This window comes from Alosa alosa, chromosome 3 (assembly GCF_017589495.1).
Source record: "Alosa alosa isolate M-15738 ecotype Scorff River chromosome 3, AALO_Geno_1.1, whole genome shotgun sequence".
In the NCBI taxonomy this organism is placed as follows: Eukaryota; Metazoa; Chordata; class Actinopteri; order Clupeiformes; family Clupeidae; genus Alosa; species Alosa alosa.
In genome coordinates, this window is record NC_063191.1 from 22,127,597 (window position 1) to 22,145,533 (window position 17,937).

Below are 17,937 nucleotides of genomic sequence, written 5' to 3' on the forward strand. Positions count from 1 at the left end.
TCTGTATTATATTTTATTTAAAAAATAACCAGAGGGGGGGGGGCACAGATAGCATGTTTTGTCTATGGTTAGTAAGATAATGTCCTTATTTTCTTAGGGAAAGCGTTGCTACACTGATGGCCTAAAGCAGTGGTTCTCAAACTTTTTCTGTCATTCCCACTTTGGAAGGCCCACCTGACCCCCATCAACTCGGAAAAACGGTAATGTTAAAAAAAATTGGTTCCACGTTGCAAACATTTCCTGTTTTGGTCTGCTGGATCAGATGCTATTTTATTACTCCTTAATGCAGTCTGACCAACTATTTAAATTGTTCCCTGTTAAATTTAAGTATATTTTGCTTTGGACAAAAGGGTGATCGTATTTTAATTCATATGTCGGTCTGTTTATGACTCCTATGTTTGTGTGTGGCTATTTTGTTTTGAATCTATGATCTTGTCAAAAAAAAAAAAAAAGAAAGGCATTAATAAAGATAAAAAAAAATGTCCTCCTGATCATCGCGCCCACCTGACTTGTCACTAGTGGAACCCGCCCCCACACACTTTGAGATCCACTGAAAGTAACCTACTAGCCTACCATGTTTAGCTTTGTGATTTTGCCGTTATTTAACGAACGCTATCCCTAACTTCGATTTTGCTGTCTATCAAATACTGGTTTATAATCATTCAACAAAATGTTTATACAATATGCAATACGCAATAATTAAAATAATGTTGCACAAAGTTGAGAAAAACAAATGTCACGATTTCTGTAGGAGTTTCACATGACCACTCTATGATGTCAAAATAAAAGTTGTTAAAATAGAGTTCCAGTAAGTATAATTTCATCTACGGTTTGTTGAAAAGGGAAAACCCTGGACTTTTCCCGTTTACCACAGACGTTCATCTGGGCCTATGTATGTACAGGCCTATATTCAACTTTGTCGTTGAATCCCATAATTTAACTGTTGGTTTTTTGCAATAATTTTATTTTGATATATTTTTGATGGTATCGTGATCCGAAGGTGCGTTGACTTCCTATCTAATGCACGTCAGGCATGGCGGTCCTATGACCTGTAGCGGAGTAAACATTTGCCCTAATGATGTTTTAACGAGACACTAGACATTTTAAAGCCTGCTAACATAGAAAGGCCAGCTGCAATTTGCCCCTTCTGCCTATTAGTTTTATAAATGTTATCGTTAACAGACGGAACGCTTGTCTTTGCCGTACAAAGTCAAGGAATCTATATACTTAGCGTCATATTATCGTAGCACAGGAAGCTAGCAATCGCGGTGCAAAATCCATCTAACGTTAATCTGGCATTCTCCGGGAGGCCGGGAGGGCAACCATGCAAGGTGAAACCACAGGAATACGAATGTCTGAAAGCGAAGGAAAACTCGATGGCCTAACCCAGAGCAGGACACAGGGTTCCATTACAAGAGGAAGCTCTAAAAGTTGGCAATACAGGTGATTTGCTATTGCTAACATTAGCCACCCACCCACCACTAACGTTACTGGTGTCACAAATCAGTGCCACTGCTCCTTACCACACCCGATTGTACGTTATCGAAACTACTTGTCAATAAAGTGTGTGCTATTTAAAACGTGCGAAAGGATTGGGTATGTGTTACCACCATCTCATTCTGCACAGAATTGACCACAACACAAATTCGGTTTTGTCATAGTCGGTATTCGCATGCCTGGCCTGGCTATCTTAATATTTTGTCTAACACCCATGGTTAATCCAAGAACGTGGTCTTGTATCACCCTGTTTTTGTTTTTACAGCGATCACATGGAAAATGTCGATGGCTATCTGATGAAGTATACCAACCTGGTCACTGGGTGGCAATACAGGTGAGTCTAAAGCGAGCGGTGTGGATGATGAAGTTATTTCTTCTGATATCTGTCATGGTGTGCAGTATATTATATTGTTTGGAATTCCACAACAAAGTTAAGTGCTCCCACACATTTTTCACTTTTAAGGTTCTTTGTCCTAAACAATGAGATGGGGGTCTTGGAGTACTTTGTCAATGAACAGTCACGATCTCAGAAACCACGAGGGACATTACCTCTGGGGGGTGCAGTGATCTCTCCCAGTGATGAGGACTCGCACACGTTCACTGTAAATGCCATCAGTGGAGAGCAGTACAAACTCAGAGGTAACTACCCCCTCTTACCCTTTCTTTCTGCCAGTCTCCCCTTACACATACAAATGTATGAATCTAAAAATGTATGATAAATCATTACAGTAACAATATTTCTCACTTGTGAAACGTTTCCCCCTTATTAATCTGACACAGCTGCTGATGCCAAAGAGAGACAGCATTGGGTGAGCCGGCTACAGATATGCACACAACATCATACCGAAGCCATGGGAAAGGTAATTACTTGAAGCTTTGTCATAGGCCTAATCTTTTTTTGGAGATTTGACCACAAACACAATCCAGTGGCTAATTAAGATGCCAAGATGGCTATAATACATTCACCAGATTATGTTCCGTAAATTGTAAAGCCTGTAAATACTGTAAAGTATTTTTGTGATCCAGATTCATGTGATGATTCATAGTAATAGAGATATTTGAGGCAAGAATACTTTTGTGATGGGTCTTTTGTCATCTTCCTGCACGTCTCATCCTTTTTAGACCAACCCTCCACTGAAGAGCCGCAGCCTGTCTGTGGCCTCCCAGGGCAGTGGCTCCCCCAGCTCTCAGCGCCGGAGCATCAGCCAGAACACCGGCTCCGTCTTTGGCATCTCCCAGATGCACCGCGGCTCCAACTCCCCTTACTCCAGTAAACGCTCGCTCTTACCAGACCACCTGCTGGAGGCCCGAGAGGTGAGTCCCCAGTGACGTTACCAGGACCTTCCATGGGTTACTTACTGCTGATTGCCACCATCTTGTTACCAGTGAAATACAGAGAGCACATCCACTGATAAGGTCTTGAAGATAGAGTTTGTAATTCTAGCAAAAGGTTGCTGGTATTTGAGCTCAGGAAATCAAAGTAAACTCAAATCTTCTGTACTTCTGAAACATTATGTTGCTTGGCTGGAATTGTTTATTGCTTGGTCTGAGTCACTGTGTTTTCTCAATTAACTGGCCAGGACCTTGTATAAACAGTGTATGACATTTTTCAGCACATACTCAGAACAGATAATTAGAGGAGACTCTTTATTGGTGAATTAGTATGGTAAATTCTTTGACCGTATGCATGTACAGGCACAGCAAGCACTTTGAACTCAGTCAGTTTGCCACATTAGGATAGCTCATAACAAACACCTAACCGTTAGTAAACTCTCTGCTCCTCCTTACCCAGATGATGAATCAGGCTCAGGGGCAGCACAGGGACCTGATCCTCAGCATCGAGGGCCTGCCACCGTCCGCCGGGCCGTCTCCCCTGGACCAGGACCTCCTGCTGCTCAAGGCCACGTCTCTGGCCACCATGACCTGCCTGAGCGACTGCCTGCACATCCTCCAGCTGCAGCAGGTGGCGCGCCAGAGGATTCCCCTGGGAGGTGAGAGAGCAGGGGCTTGTTTGTTTGTTCCTTTGTTTGTTTGCTTGCTTTGCAGTTTGCATTTTTTGATGTCAGACATAATGATCAAAAGGACACTGCATGGTTATGGGCGATATAATCCTGGGGACTCAGGGAACAGTTGTCTTTAAAACAACTTTAAACAACTTTTAGCCTTTAAAAAAATGTCATCATACTACTCACTAGTTGCCTCAACCTAATAAAATACTATTTTTCGTGGAAACTTGATTATATCATCTGGCTGCACAGCTACAGTAATTACTCTGTTAAAGTTATGCTATTTTGTTTTACTCTCACTAAAACGGAGGTGATGGTGACCAGGTTAATGGTTGGCTGCGCTAGAAAATGTTTTTTTTTGACTGAAAAAAGCTATTGTCTGTGACGTTGTACTTAAGAACCGGATAGGGTCACCGGTTACTATGCCTCAGACAGTGATGTCTACTGATGTCTACTTAGGTTCCATTGAGATGGGCTCAGTCTTCCATTATGCTATGATGTGGATCATCCAGTTGTAGTTACTATTTAAAGACCTGGGAGTGTCTCCTTGCCTCTGTTGTACTATTTAATTGTATGTAATCCAGTTGCACATGTGATGTTCACCTTGTGAATGATAACAGCTATCATAACTGTGGGTTGATGCCTGTAGCCTGGGCAGAGGTGTGTTGTATTAGTCTTGTATTAGTTTGCTTTTCCTGTTGAAGGAGTAACACCCTTGCCCAACCCAATAATGGGTTGGCTGCTCTTGCATATAGACACTGTATTGGATTACTTTAGATGGATCCATCCACCAGTAAGTCCAGGCCCCGTCAGTGTTGGTACATTTACTTCTCAGTACACAAAGAGCAGAATGGCAGAAACCAGTCATATTTGAAATAGGGTTTTGTTTGTGAGATGGAACATGCATTAAACACATAATCTAATCTGATGTGTAGTCTGCTATAGTTTTGTGCTGTAAGTTTAAGCAAAACTAGATGTACCGCATAGCGGTACAAAATATGACCACCGCTCAGTCCTGTACATCCGTTCCGCGAAAATAAATCACACTTCAATTTGTCTCCATATTTTACTCCATCCCCCACTCTTGAAACTTTTGTGTATGCTTGTTTGGCATGCCTGTGTGTAAAGCGGCTGCACAGAAAGTAGCCTACTGGTGCTGAAAAGGTGAATAGATTGTAGAATAGCCAAAGAAGATGTAGCATTGTTATAAAACCTTTAAAATCTCTAAACAATCACAAGTAGGGCAGTTCATCACAGTTCATCCATTGCAACTGGATTGATGAAAGGTCACTTACACCTGTAGGCTACATTGTATTTGGGAAAAGCAAAAGGTATCAGCATAATGTTATTTATTTATTTATTTATTTTTTATGTATTTATAAACAAAAACATCTCTGTCCGTTCCATGCCGTTTTCAACAGCTATCAAAAACAAAGGTCATTTTTGGATGGATGGATTTTTTGTGAATGTTTCTTCTTCTACATAAGATTTTAGTCATCTTTAGTTCATGTAATACTTTATTGTCAATGCACAAATTAAGTAACAGTAGTCTGAAACGTTATTGTTAATGCACAGATTAAGTAACAGTAGCCTAGTCTGAAGCGGGCAGCTGTTTTACATCTAACCAGTGGTGCAAATAACTGACATGTCCAAATGGGCCTTGATGAAATGCGTCGCTAGACTGTTCATACACATTTTAACGGGCCAAAGTTGAAGAGCTTTTGTCCGTTATTGTTCGTGCAAATATAGGCTGATTCATGTTCCCTTGCATTGTTTAACTGAGGTCCATGGCTAGTCTGGCTTTCATCAGACCAAGCTCAATCTTTTAAGAAATCAAAAATAAATAGCGGGCAGATCAGGCTGGGGTTCACCCAGCCTAGTCCATAGGCACCGATATTGTTTAATTTTCCGATTGAGATATACACGCTCTGGCTATTCTAAATGCAAAAATGCATCAGGGAGTTATGACAAAAGCGGTAACTAACAAACTAGATCCTAATAGAAAGCTGTTAGCTTCCCTAAGCTACAGGTAGGATTATAAGGTAGGCCTATTTACAACATAAATTGTCAATAGGCTATGCTGCTTGACACAAAATAAAATCTCCTTTGGCTTCGCCTTACAGTATCAAGCGGACTTAAACTGTCATATCGTGGCGAAAGTTGTAATAACATTCACGCAGCTCCATGAGTCAAGGAAAGCGCGAATGAAGTAGCCACTTCTAAATGGGACCCACTACACAGTAGCTTAAGGTGTTTTGCTAAAGCAGCCATAATGAAATGAAGGTGTCATTGTTTGGATACTTCACACACACGTGCTTTTTAATTTCACAGACTACAACTACCAAGCTGTAATCAAAGCACATCGATTCCCCTCTCACACCCTGCACGCACTTAAAACAAAATAAACAGGCGTCTCAGTCTCATGCATGTATAGGCAAAACTGTATCAGACCGGTGTAGTGTAACGTTGGTAAATCTTCCATTGCACAGAATGATTTTGTAGCACGTGCAATAAATGACAGTCGAAAGATACAAACAGTGCTGCTATACATTTTGCTTGGTATAACCGCATTTATAGTTTTCTACAAATGCAATCAATCAAATGCCTCCATCACTCAACCAAGCTAACGGTAACATTACCTAGGTCCTTATTGATATTACAAGATTAAGCATTACCTGCAGTAAAACCAAGCATGTCCGATAAACATCCTCAGATTTATTTCGGCTTCAAGAAGAAATGGGAATTACACTTCATGTGAACATCGTCCCTATCCTTATTAGATGTTCGCTCGCGGTAAATTACAGTCCTTGTAGGAAGCGTCCATTGTTTTTCCAACCCACTTTTAACTTCCAACAAAATTACGTCTCACTGCAACGATCGCCATCTAGTGGACAAACGACTACTTCTATCAATACTGAAAATGCAGCCATGATGATGATGATGAATATTTATTTTGGCTTTCTTTTAATCCTACTGAATTTGTAATTATGTATCGGCCGTTCTAATACCGATAGTATGTGGGTGCCTGTGTGTGTACATGTGTATATGTGTGCACCGCCATTTACAGGCCAATGAGTGTACAGTCACTAAATGTACACATAACCTAATTTTTTAGACCCCCCCATGGATGAAATTCTATGAAACTTGGCATACCCCCAGAGAATGCCAGGTCAATCATACACATAAAATTTGGTGCAGTTCTGAACATCTTAACTGAAGATAGGGGCGATTAAAGCAGAATAATATTGCATTTTCATTTTTTACCGGGGGGTGGGGGTGCAAATCACAAATGAGTGATTATGAGCCAGGTTGATGTGGGCCCTTGAGACCAACATACCATAAAAGATTCTTCATCCTCAGTGCCACGGTTCAGGTAGTTATTTAGGAAAAACTTTTTTTTTTGCGGTTCAGGGGCCCAGCACGGGGGGGGGGGTGGTGGTGGTCCCCGGGACTAAAATGAAATTTTTCATTAAAAAAGTCTAGTGGGGCTACATACCCACCAAATTTCATGTACCCGGTGGTTCGGGTGTCCCGGTATCAATGACCAAAAATTCAGGGAGTAGATGCCGGGAAAAATTCTTGAATTGTGTGCATGTGTGCGTGTACAAATTTGTGTTTATGTGTGTGGGTGTGTGTGTGTGTGTATGTGCGTGCTTGTGTGTTTGCTCATTATGTGTGTTTGTGCATGTGCATGCATGCGCATATTATGTCTACTGTGTGAGTATGTGTCATAACATTATGATTACTGTAAATGTATGTGTAAATGTATGTGTATCTGTTTATGCACATGTGTGCACATGGAATGGGTTAACATGACCCCTGGAGGCAAACATAATGGAAAAAATTGGTCATCCTAGGCCCTACAGTTCTTAAGATATTCACAGAGAACTGTGTTCGCCCTACCCTCCTTCGGGGGTCCAGTCCAGCGGGGAGGGCTACAGATCAAAACGAAGAATGACGGTTCCATGCTATCCATGTGGGGGTACATGCCCACCAAGTTTTGTGTACCCGGTCTTTCAGTGTCCGGGAATCCTTGTTGGTGTCGTCACTAAATGTACACATAAATTATTTTATTGTAAGGCCCCCATGAGCGAAAAGTACACAAAACTTGGCATGCATTGAGGAGGGTGTCATAATGATCCTACACTTTTAATTTCGTGCAGTTTTGACCTTGTCAGCCAGAGATATTGTGATGAAAACACCTAATTTTTGCTTTTTTAATTTTTAACTAGGTGGCTATACATGAAATAAGTGGTAATGGGATGGGTTGACATGCCCCTTAAGACCAACATACATAAAAGGTGGACCTCCTAGGCCCTACGGTTCTCGAAAGATATTCACAGAAAACTGTCTCCGGCCACCTACAGGCCAGTTGGTGTATAGTAACATAAATTAATTTATTGTGTGGCCCCCATGAGCGGAATTCCACCAAACTTGGCGTGCATACAGAGGGTGTCATAATGATCCTACACTTCCAATTTCGTGCAGTTTTGACTATGTTAGGTCACAGATACCTTCAATTACAACACCTCATTTTACTTTTTTTTGTGTTTAACTAGGTGGCTATACATGAAATGAGTGGTTATGGAATGGGTTGACATGGCCCCTTGAGATCAACATACAAAAAAATGGTCCTCCTAAACCCTCACGGTTTGAGATATTCACAGAAAACTGAGTCTGCCCTACCCTCCTTCGGGGTCCAGTCCAGCGGGGGGGCTACAGATCAAAGCAACGATGGTTCCATGCTATCCATGTGGGGTTACATGCCCACCAAGTTCGTGTACCCGGTCTTTCAGTGTCCCGGGACTCATTGGAAATTTGGGCATCGAAAAGAAAAAAAAAAAAAAAAAATCTGACTAAACCTATATGACCGCTTAGCTGCATGGCCAGTCAAAATAAGAGGATCGTGGGGATATTATTGACTGGAAGGTAAGCCCATTGGTTAATCAAAACCATTTTGCATAGTATCCCTTATATGGGTTGACATGGACTTTAACATGCTATTTACTTTAAAAAATATTGTCACCAGTTTATGTTTATGTTGTTGCTTGATTAAAAGATTAATTGTGTAGCTTGATGCTTAATGCACTGTTTAAATAAGATCTGGCCTAAATCACCTCCCCCCTCAGTTATCGAACACCTTAAAACACATTGACAGAGAGCCTCGCAGGGGCGCCATGTTGTGGCCAGGTAATTAAGATTCAGCCAAAATCCGAAACCTGAAGTGCTCCCTTCCCCTCCCTGGTGCCAAGCATATGGAGAGGCAGGACTTTCAGAAATAGAAGCAGAAGGACTGGCCCACTGGCCTGCGACGCACGTTTCTTAGCTTGGCACGCTAGCGCCCGGTGGCTAATCCTAGGTCATGTTGTCTTCTGAAGAATATGTGACCTCTGCTCCGTGCCAGCCAGTGGAATATTGTTTCATTATGGATGAGGAACTGGATCCTCCTCTGATAGGCCGGCGCTGGAAACCAGAGCTGCCGGGCAGCAGCAGTGTTGACATCTCTCCCAAATTGTACCGCCGCGTTGCTGTCAGGTCTTGGAACAGAAGCTCTTACTAATGCATAAAGGTGTCCTCTGTCTCTTGTGGCCAGCCAGCCACTTTTCTTCCGTTATTGTCCCACATTCACCCCATTTCTGGGTCTCACATGTGAATCCAGGCCATACAGGTCACACAGTGATACCCAGAGTTGTGGGTTTGTTTGTTTTCGTGTCGTGTTTATGTGTTTCGAGGAACAGGCATCCAGTTACCATTCCATGCATTTTTTATCAAGCAAGGAATTCAAGGGAGCATATAGACAATTGATAAGGTTATATCAGTATTTTTGCTTATTTCATTAAAGGACATACACAGTAGATATATGCTGCCACTGCTTGTTTGATTATCACCCCACCACTTAACATAGACACTCTCAGACGGGTCAAGGGAACTAGGGCCATTTACCCCTCACCCTTTAACACAGAGTAGGGGGGGGGGGGGCAGGCAGGTATGGGCGGAGCGTGCGTGGGGACGCTGACCTGGCGGCTCAGGTTGCAGTGGGGTAGCTGTCCAGTGCGTCCGCGGGCCACTGAGCAGCTGCTGGTGCTCGCTGCTGCTGTCGCTGCCTCCTCCGCCACCGCTGTCACATTTGGACGCGGCAAGCAGGAGCTGTAGCAGTGGTCAGGCTCGGGGTTTTGTGGGAGTGAGTGCTTCAGGAGTGTGTGTGGGTGAGTGTCTGGGTGTGTGAGTTAGGGGTGGGGGAGGGGCCCAAGACAGGTGTGTGTGTGTTTGGGGAGGGGGAACATGACCACCTCTGAGCCCAGCTCCATGCATCCTGCAGGGCCCACCATCGAGTGGCTGGAGCCCAAGTTGCCTGACCTGCTGAAGAACGGCGGCTCTCTGACCAGCCTGGCCAAGGATGACGCCGGTAAGACCGAGGGGGCCGTGCTGGAGCCCCTGGAGATGGACTCCTGCGATGCCGTCGGGGTAAGACAACAATTAAGCTATCGGCTGACTCCCCGAGATACACACACACACACACACACACACACACACACACACACACACACACACACACACACACACACACACACACACACTTTCTCTTTGTTGTGAAGGCATCATAAAAAAAAATGCAGTTTGAGTTGCAATTTGAAGCTGTTTGTTGTGTTCATGAATTCCAGACAAAGTGCAAAGGCCTCTTATTTAAAAGAGTTTATGTCTTTAGGAATGACACTTTATTGCTGTGAGTGTATTGTGTAATGTGTTGGAAAAGTACATCCTGTCATAGTCCTTTTTAAGGCCTTGCTAATTTGAGCCAAAACCCATGTGGCAGTGTCTGTAACATAGCCTTCCCGCTTATATTAGTGCCTCGGGCTCTCAGAATTTGCCCTTATCGTCTGATCTCAATTACGTCTGTTACATGAACACCTCTGCTGTGGAATAGAACACCCTTCAGGCATGTTGGTGAAAAAGAGAGGGAGAAATTGAAGCAGAAGTCTGCTAATTCGGCTTTAAAGGAAACTCCAGCGCTTGGCGAGCAGCCAGACTCAGATGTGATCAGATCACATGAGACATGTGATCGAATGAGACGCGCAGTGATGCCGTTCCCAAAACCTCTCCCTGATGCTTATCATCAGGCCAAACACATTGAGGAAAAGATAAAAGTCTATTCCCCAGGCTAAGGCAATGCTTTTCTGGATGTCCCTTTTTGTGGTGGCCCCAAACATTCATGGAGCTGTATAAGAGAGGGCATTAAGTGTGCAGAGTTGTCCCAGGCAGACTGCTGAGCTTGGGGCTGTGTTGTGCTGTGTGCCCCGTCAGGAGCAGGAGGAGATCAACGCGGACGAGGAGCTGGAGGACTCGGCACCGGACGAGGAGGAGGAGCTGGCTGCCGAGGAGGAGGAGCGCAGCGTCATCCTGCACCTCCTGTCACAGCTCAAACTGGGCATGGACCTGACACGGGTGGGCCCTTCATCCCTCAGCACTCTTTTCCTCATCCTCATCCTCAGGCTTTCACCTCACCTCTGTCTGACAAATGCATTCTGTCTACTGGATGCAGTCCAGTCTATTTTTAGTTTATTGATTAGCTGTTGTCAAGCTTCCTGTAGGGCATAGGTTCTTGTAAAAAATAGTGTTGATTGTTGAAAGCACTGTAGAGAGAGAACTTGTTTCAACTGACCCAAGTGACTAAAATTCGCGAAGCCCTAACATCCACTTTATGGTCCACATTTTAAGAGATGACTATAAATGTTATTCGGTACTAATATTTTACTTGATAAGTTTATCATATACCTATGTGTCGTCTAATCCCTGAAACCTGGCCCATGGCCCACGCTGTCCTCCTCTAGGTGGTTTTGCCCACGTTCATCCTGGAGAAGCGCTCGCTGCTGGAGATGTACGCGGACTTCATGTCGCACCCGGACCTGTTTGTGGCCATCACAGACGGGCCCAGCCCGCTGGAGCGCATGGTGCGCTTCGTGGAATACTACCTGACCTCCTTCCACGAGGGCCGCAAGGGCGCCATCGCCAAGAAGCCCTACAACCCCATCATCGGCGAGACCTTCAACTGCTCCTGGCGGGTGCCCAAGTCGGAGGCGGGCAGCGCAGCGGCCGGCACTCCCCCGCCGGGCCCCCCGGAGGCCTCGGACTCTTACCTGCTGCGCTTCGTGGCCGAGCAGGTGTCCCACCACCCGCCCGTCTCCGGGTTCTACGCCGAGTGCCAGGAGAGGAGCATCTGTGTCAACACCCACGTGTGGACCAAGAGCAAGTTCATGGGCATGTCCATCGGCGTCTCCATGGTGGGGGAAGGTGAGGGGCTCCAGCTCACAGCGTCCTGCTGTGTTCACTCCATGAACAATAGCACCGTTACTAAGGGTTTTCTTGGAAGAAGATAAAGATTCAGTGGTGTACTTTGTTGCTAAATTGTTTGTAATACACCTTTAATGGCATAAGAACGTATTGGGTGTCCTGGTTTTGTATTTGTTGTTGTAGGTGAGCATAGTGATGTAAGCCTGTGTTTGTATTTGAAGTTTTTCTCGAGTGCAAGTTGTCCTAGTTGAAACCAGTCTAAATATAAAGTTTTGATTGTGGCTGCTTTCAGGCTGCCTGCATCTGCTGGAGCACGGCGAGGAATACACTTTCACGCTGCCCTCGGCCTACGCCCGCTCCATCCTCACTGTCCCCTGGGTGGAGTTGGGGGGAAAGGTCAACGTTAACTGCACCAAGACGGGCTACTCGGCTGCCATCACATTCCAGACCAAGCCCTTCTATGGTGGCAAGCTGCACAGGTAAAGCTCTAGCAGTGCACAGCTACACGAATACACTGAATCAGTTTCAACGCGGATTTCCAGATGAAATCCTTGATTCTTGAAAATGATGATAAACGCAGTCAATAAGTATGGGTACAAGGGAATACATAACCATCAGATCAAATCTGAAAAGTGGGCGGAAATGGGCAATGTTTGTTTACTGCTTTGGTGCAATAGACAGCTCGCATACTACTTTATAGGAATTCACATTATAATGCCAGGTAGCTTTGTCGACAAACAAACACTAAGAGTTATTTAAAGTTTAAAGCTAGCTTCTTGGCAATTCCAAGGATAGGCTATGTATGGATGCATATAGTCCCGCTGTTCATAGGCTACATCTTTTTAAACCGATAGTTTGCACAACCGTGTTTTTCGGTGAGCATGCTGCAACTTCAGTAGGATAATTGGTTTGATTCGCTTTTCATGTGACCGCGCTGCACAAACATATTACTGTGTCAGAAGTTATTGCTCCCTCTCTTTTAACATCGTCAGCGCTTGTTTGCATGTCCACAGTCACTGTTTCCAGCAGTAGGCTTTCGTCATGCCCACACCCTTTCCACAAGAGTTATTTTTAAATATCAGTCAATATATAGGCCTGAAGAACATGCAACAACGAAATCAACTTAGACATTTAGATAAGTTTTCCTTTGATGTGTTGAATGCTTCTTTGCATGAGCCTATTGATCGCTCTGATTGATTGTAGTGGAATAGGGCTACTCCAGCTACTTACTTAAAGGAATTCCCAATATAATGCCAGGTAGCTTTGTCAACAAACGACAAACAAATAAAATAGCCTACCTCATGTGATGGACATTATAGAACATAGCCTACACAGTGCTTCTAATGATCAAGAGGGATTTATTTGTCACATACACAGTTACAGTAGGCTATATAATAATAACTACAGCGTCTTTAAGTCCCTCCACTTGGTGGCCATATTGCAACGCTTTTTGGGCACTCATCGGGCGTCCTATTTGGCAGATAAGCGTGTGTGCAAGGCTTCACGACACCAACCTTGCTCCAGCGGCGAGTTCACAACACATCATTGGCACGATGTCTGCACAACACGCCACATAATTGGCTCAATGTATTCACATCACACCAGATGATTGGCTCAATGTATTCACATGTCGATGTTTTGCCGAGGAAGGGGTGGGATATGTGTAGACAACGGCCATATTAGCGTGACAAACTAGCCCCATGCATTTCTATGGAGGATTTTTTGAGTGCTGTGTCTCCTCATTAGAAAGTCTCTGCTTTAAGTTGCATATAATCCGTTGCCATTCACTGTATGGCTGTCAAATGAATAAATGTAGGCTACTTCTCCAAAAGCAGCATGGCCATCATCACGTGAAACGAGCACAACGAATCAGGGAAGGGAACATGGGCTTGTATGTCATCTCTTTTCAGATGGTTCCGCAACACACTGCAGACACACAGTCCACATTCGTCCATTACGGCTGCGGAGCAAAATGAGTTCGGGGTCTCCAGCGGATCCAAATTGCTCCACTTTGGAGACGCTGATACGATGGTCGAATGTGGACGATAGGGCGAATCGTAACAAAAGACATAATGTAGACGTAGCGTACATAACATCTCATGCATACATCTCCTCATGCATACATAACCTCAGTACCCTCACAACTTCCTGAACTTTTCTCCAAACACCATTTATGTCCACCCATATATCCCCGTTCTCTACAGTGACTGTTGAATTTGGCCCCAGTAAGATTTCATCAATGTATGGATGTGTCAATTAAGTTAATGTAGTTAATTTAATGTAGTTAATGTAATGTAGTTAATGTAATGTAGTTAATGTATGCAAATTAAAGGCACCCTTAACAAGATTTGCTCTCGGGTTCCCCTTCTGGCTGAGAAGCCGCAATAATAAACAAACTAAATATGTGTCTCTTGCAACAAAGTATGACCATAACTCCAATACAATAAAGAGGAAATGCACCGATAGCAGTCTGTAGAAAAATATCTCTGAATTCCTGTAGTATAGCTGCTCTTTTGCATTTCGATTACGGAGGGAGGAGGGTGGAGGCAGTTTCCTAACCGAAACTAGAAAGTTGCTAGGTTGGTAATCACCTACACAGGTGGACAATGGCAGAAGTACAGTTCATGTTATGTTAAGGTCAAAAAACTGTTAAGGGCACCTTTAAGTTGTGAGTCCAAAAAGTTGATTGTCTGCCCGTCCACCCCCACCCGCAGAGTGAGCGCCGAGGTGAAGCACAACCCCACCAATGTGGTGGTGTGCCGAGTGCAGGGCGAGTGGAACGGCGTGCTGGAGTTCAGCTACACCACGGGCGAGACCCGCATCATCGACGTCACCAAGCTGCCCGTCAACCGCAAGCGCGTGCGCCCTTTGGAGAGCCAGGGCCCCTACGAGTCCAGGTGAGGTCAGACACAGAAAAGAGCTCAGGGGTTTGGTTAACATACTGATGCATGACAAGACCAGGCCTTTTCTTTTCATGTCATGCTTCGGAACCAAACTCTTATATGACTTTGTTATGAAAAATGGCTAAGCAACACTGATGCTAAACAAAGCACTAAAAAACAGACATCATTGTTGTTTATTTGAGTGTTGTTGTCACTTCTTGATTGAAACAGTGCTGCTCTGAGACCAGTTAGTATATTGAGTTGAGTTAGCTCAGAGTAGTGTTAGTTGAGCAGTGGAGTGGGCCTGATCAGTGTGTGTCTGGTGTGCTGCATGCAGGCGCCTGTGGCAGCACGTGACGGAGTCTCTGAGGCAGAGGGACATCGAGAAGGCCACGGAGCACAAGCGCTTCCTGGAAGAGCGGCAGAGGGCTGAGGAGAGGCATCGCACAGAGACCCACACGCCCTGGAGGACCAAATGCTTTGAAAGAAAAGTAGGCGCCACAGTTTGGTCTGAATACTGTATATTGGTCACCTAACTTACTCATTTGTTTTCATTTTCAAAGGTTTTGCATAACAGATGGAAAAAGATAAAAGATGGAAATTTCAGGTCTAACAAAAAATGAGACATGCATACATTTTTACAGCACCTGTGTGAAGAATGTGTACTCTGGTCATAGACTACCAAAGTAATAATGCTAAAAACCCACAACACATTTATGATTCGTAATTGATAGTTATTCATCAATCAGCTTTAGTTCAGACTAAATTTATTTTTTTTCCACTTTGCTAAAGCTTCTCAAGATCTGCATCTCTGATTTCAAAGCTGTACTACGTCCTTATGCGTATGCGACCTTAATCCCAAATTTTAATTTGTGTTTTCACGATTTTCTGCTTGAGTCAGCTGATTTAGGCTTGTTGGAGATTATGGAGACAGGTAGTCTATCATGGGCACAGATCCTTACCTGCTGAATACTATTGTCTGTCAGGACTTTTTTGATGTTTGATGTCATCAAGGGCATGATGGTCCCCTGCTCAACTACCGCATGCATCTTCTCTGAAATAATAAAAAACGGAGCTTGTTTTGCCTCAAAACAGAACGTCCACTCATTTCTGAGATTTGGTAATGACTTGTCAGCCATGTAGAGATTCCATGGTCCTCTTTGAAGCATCATGTCTCTAATCTGTCCTCTCTCCCATCCACTCCACAGGGTGAAGGCTGGGTGTATTATCAGCCGCTGTGGAAGACAGCCGACCAGAGCCCGACATTGAGCACCTCTCAGACCAATCTCTGAGCTCCCCATGAGGCTCTCCACACCCCCAACCCCCCTACATCACACGTTCCATTTCTTCTCTCTAAGGACAGAACCCCCCCCCTCCCCTCCCCATACCCACTCTTCAAATGATTTGCTTATTCAGGGTGTGAGACTGTCGTGCATCGTGGAATGGTGGAAACTGCTCTCCTGGCAGAGTGAGGCACTTGTGATTTCTTTGCATCCCCTCGATTGGAGATTTTCTTGTGTTTTATTTTTTTTTTGTTTGTTTGTTTTTTGTATCATTTATGTGCAGACTGCTCTCTGGACTGTCCCTGGGTGCACACAGATATCCTTTTGCTGACGTTGCCTTAAATGAGATGTGCTTGTTGTTTATGTGCAATGAGTGATGGTGTGCTATAGGGTGGTGGTTGGACCCGTCTCATTTGTTGTTTGTTGGTTTGTCTGTCTTTGTTTGTTTTTGTTTGTTTTTTGTTTGTTTTCTGTTTGTCTCTCCCATCTGAACTGGTGCCACATTTAACACTGATTGTGGCGTCAGTTCAGTTTTAAACTGAAATTTGAAATGTAGTTTTTAAAATGAAAATAAATTAACTGTTCAAATTAAGTGATATGCTGATGGGTATGATGAATGATGAAGGATCCTCAACAACGAAGGGAATATTTAATTTTCTTGTTGCAGGATGCTGTGGACCTTTGATTAAAGACTATGTAAAAAGGCTCTGGCTTTTAATGTGTTTTGCAGTCGTTATGCATGAAGAAGCAACCAGTTCTTATGTGTTGCTGAACTCTCTCTGAAGTGTGAAGCTGTAATGTGACCAATCAGATGGATTCTGGCTTCTCTGAATGGATTTGAGCAGCAGTCCGATCAACAACTGATGCTCACAGTACAGCTTTTCAGATAGGAAAGACAAGGGAGGTTTGGTCAAAGGCTGGTTTGTACTGTACGTAGAGCCACCAGTGAGAGCCAAAGACACCCACTCTCCCCTGTAAAGCTCCGAGGGCCTCCTCTCAGAGTGCCGAGTGGCGTGGAAACCACTTGTGATTGGACGCCGTTCTGGGAGCCTCACTTGCACACTCTCGACATTCCACGCCCCCCCTTATCTCGCCACCCGAGTTGCATTATGCATGTAACTGCTCATCTATGCTCTCTCGCTGGTATGAATCTACCTCGTCTCGAGCCATCTGTTCTCAAGGGCAATCAAACGTTGGAGAGAAAGTTTGTGTTCACTTGGGTTTTTGGTTTCCCCTTGCTCTCCCCTTGCTCTCACTTCTCCTCTCTTTCTCTCTGTTGTTTCTGAATTTCAATTGTAACTGGATCAAGTGAACGCTCTGGACAGAGGGAAAAGTAGTTTTTGAAATTATATGAACATTGTGCATCATCTGTTTGTGAGCTAATGAAGGCAGGGCCAGTTGGTGGATGCCTGCTAACTCTCTGCGTGGTTATCAGTTCTTTGGTAATGGTTTGAATCAAGCTTGCTCCCAGTTTAGCAACACGTGGCGTGAATGCAGGATGTTGAGAAACTTGTGGTGCCTTATTTGTATTTGTCTTCCAACCCCACCCCACCACCGCATTCCATCTCCCCACCTCAGCTTTCCCATAATATAGACAGAGAGGTGAGAGGGAAACCCCCTCCACACACAGACACACACACACCACCGTCTCTGTACGCATATCCCTCCTGGGCTCGCTACAGAGCTGAGGACGCATTCTGTCTACTTGAGGATTGTGAGATGTGACCCCTGGACTTTTCTTGTCCTCCCCCACGCCCCCTCTTTTGTTTTTGTGTTCTCCATTCCATACTGTATATCTTGCTGAGCTGTGAATTGCACTGATATTTTAACAACACTCCCTGTAGCCTGAGAAGTCCTGATGAATGAATAAAATTGCTAATATATTTGTTGAGGAGTTCTTGTCTCTGTTTTTTTTTTAATGTGGCTTTCATTTCTATTAGTTTTATGGTGGGTCTGAATTGTTAAATTAAATGATTCACA

The 17,937-nt window shown here is 44.2% G+C and overlaps 1 protein-coding gene across 2 annotated transcripts; it reads left to right on the forward strand.

Moving 5' to 3' along the window:
- Positions 1–1,026: 1,026 nt before the first annotated feature.
- On the forward strand, positions 1,027–17,851 carry osbpl11 (oxysterol binding protein-like 11). 2 transcript variants are annotated; one of them, XM_048238283.1, is made up of 13 exons: positions 1,027–1,443; positions 1,763–1,831; positions 1,961–2,136; positions 2,278–2,357; positions 2,620–2,811; positions 3,290–3,488; positions 9,823–9,968; positions 10,806–10,946; positions 11,333–11,792; positions 12,085–12,271; positions 14,507–14,689; positions 15,012–15,165; positions 15,883–17,851. In XM_048238283.1, exons 1-13 carry the CDS (start codon positions 1,325–1,327, stop codon positions 15,964–15,966), a joined length of 2,190 nt encoding a protein of 729 aa, XP_048094240.1. In that variant the 5' UTR covers positions 1,027–1,324; the 3' UTR covers positions 15,967–17,851. The 2 variants fall into 2 exon arrangements, with proteins under 2 accessions (XP_048094240.1, XP_048094241.1); XM_048238284.1 differs by having other exon boundaries at positions 10,812–10,946.
- The last annotated feature ends 86 nt before the right edge of the window (positions 17,852–17,937 follow it).

What these genes read in the sequence shown, in the direction of transcription:
- osbpl11 (XM_048238283.1), top strand. Translation starts at nt 1,325, where the DNA reads ATGCAAGGTGAAACCACAGGAATACGAATGTCTGAAAGCGAAGGAAAA. An exon ending in ACCTGCTGGAGGCCCGAGAG is followed by an intron (nt 2,812 to 3,289) that starts GTGAGTCCCCAG and finishes CTCCTTACCCAG; the next exon opens with ATGATGAATCAGGCTCAGGG. An exon ending in TATGGTGGCAAGCTGCACAG is followed by an intron (nt 12,272 to 14,506) that starts GTAAAGCTCTAG and finishes CCCCACCCGCAG; the next exon opens with AGTGAGCGCCGAGGTGAAGC.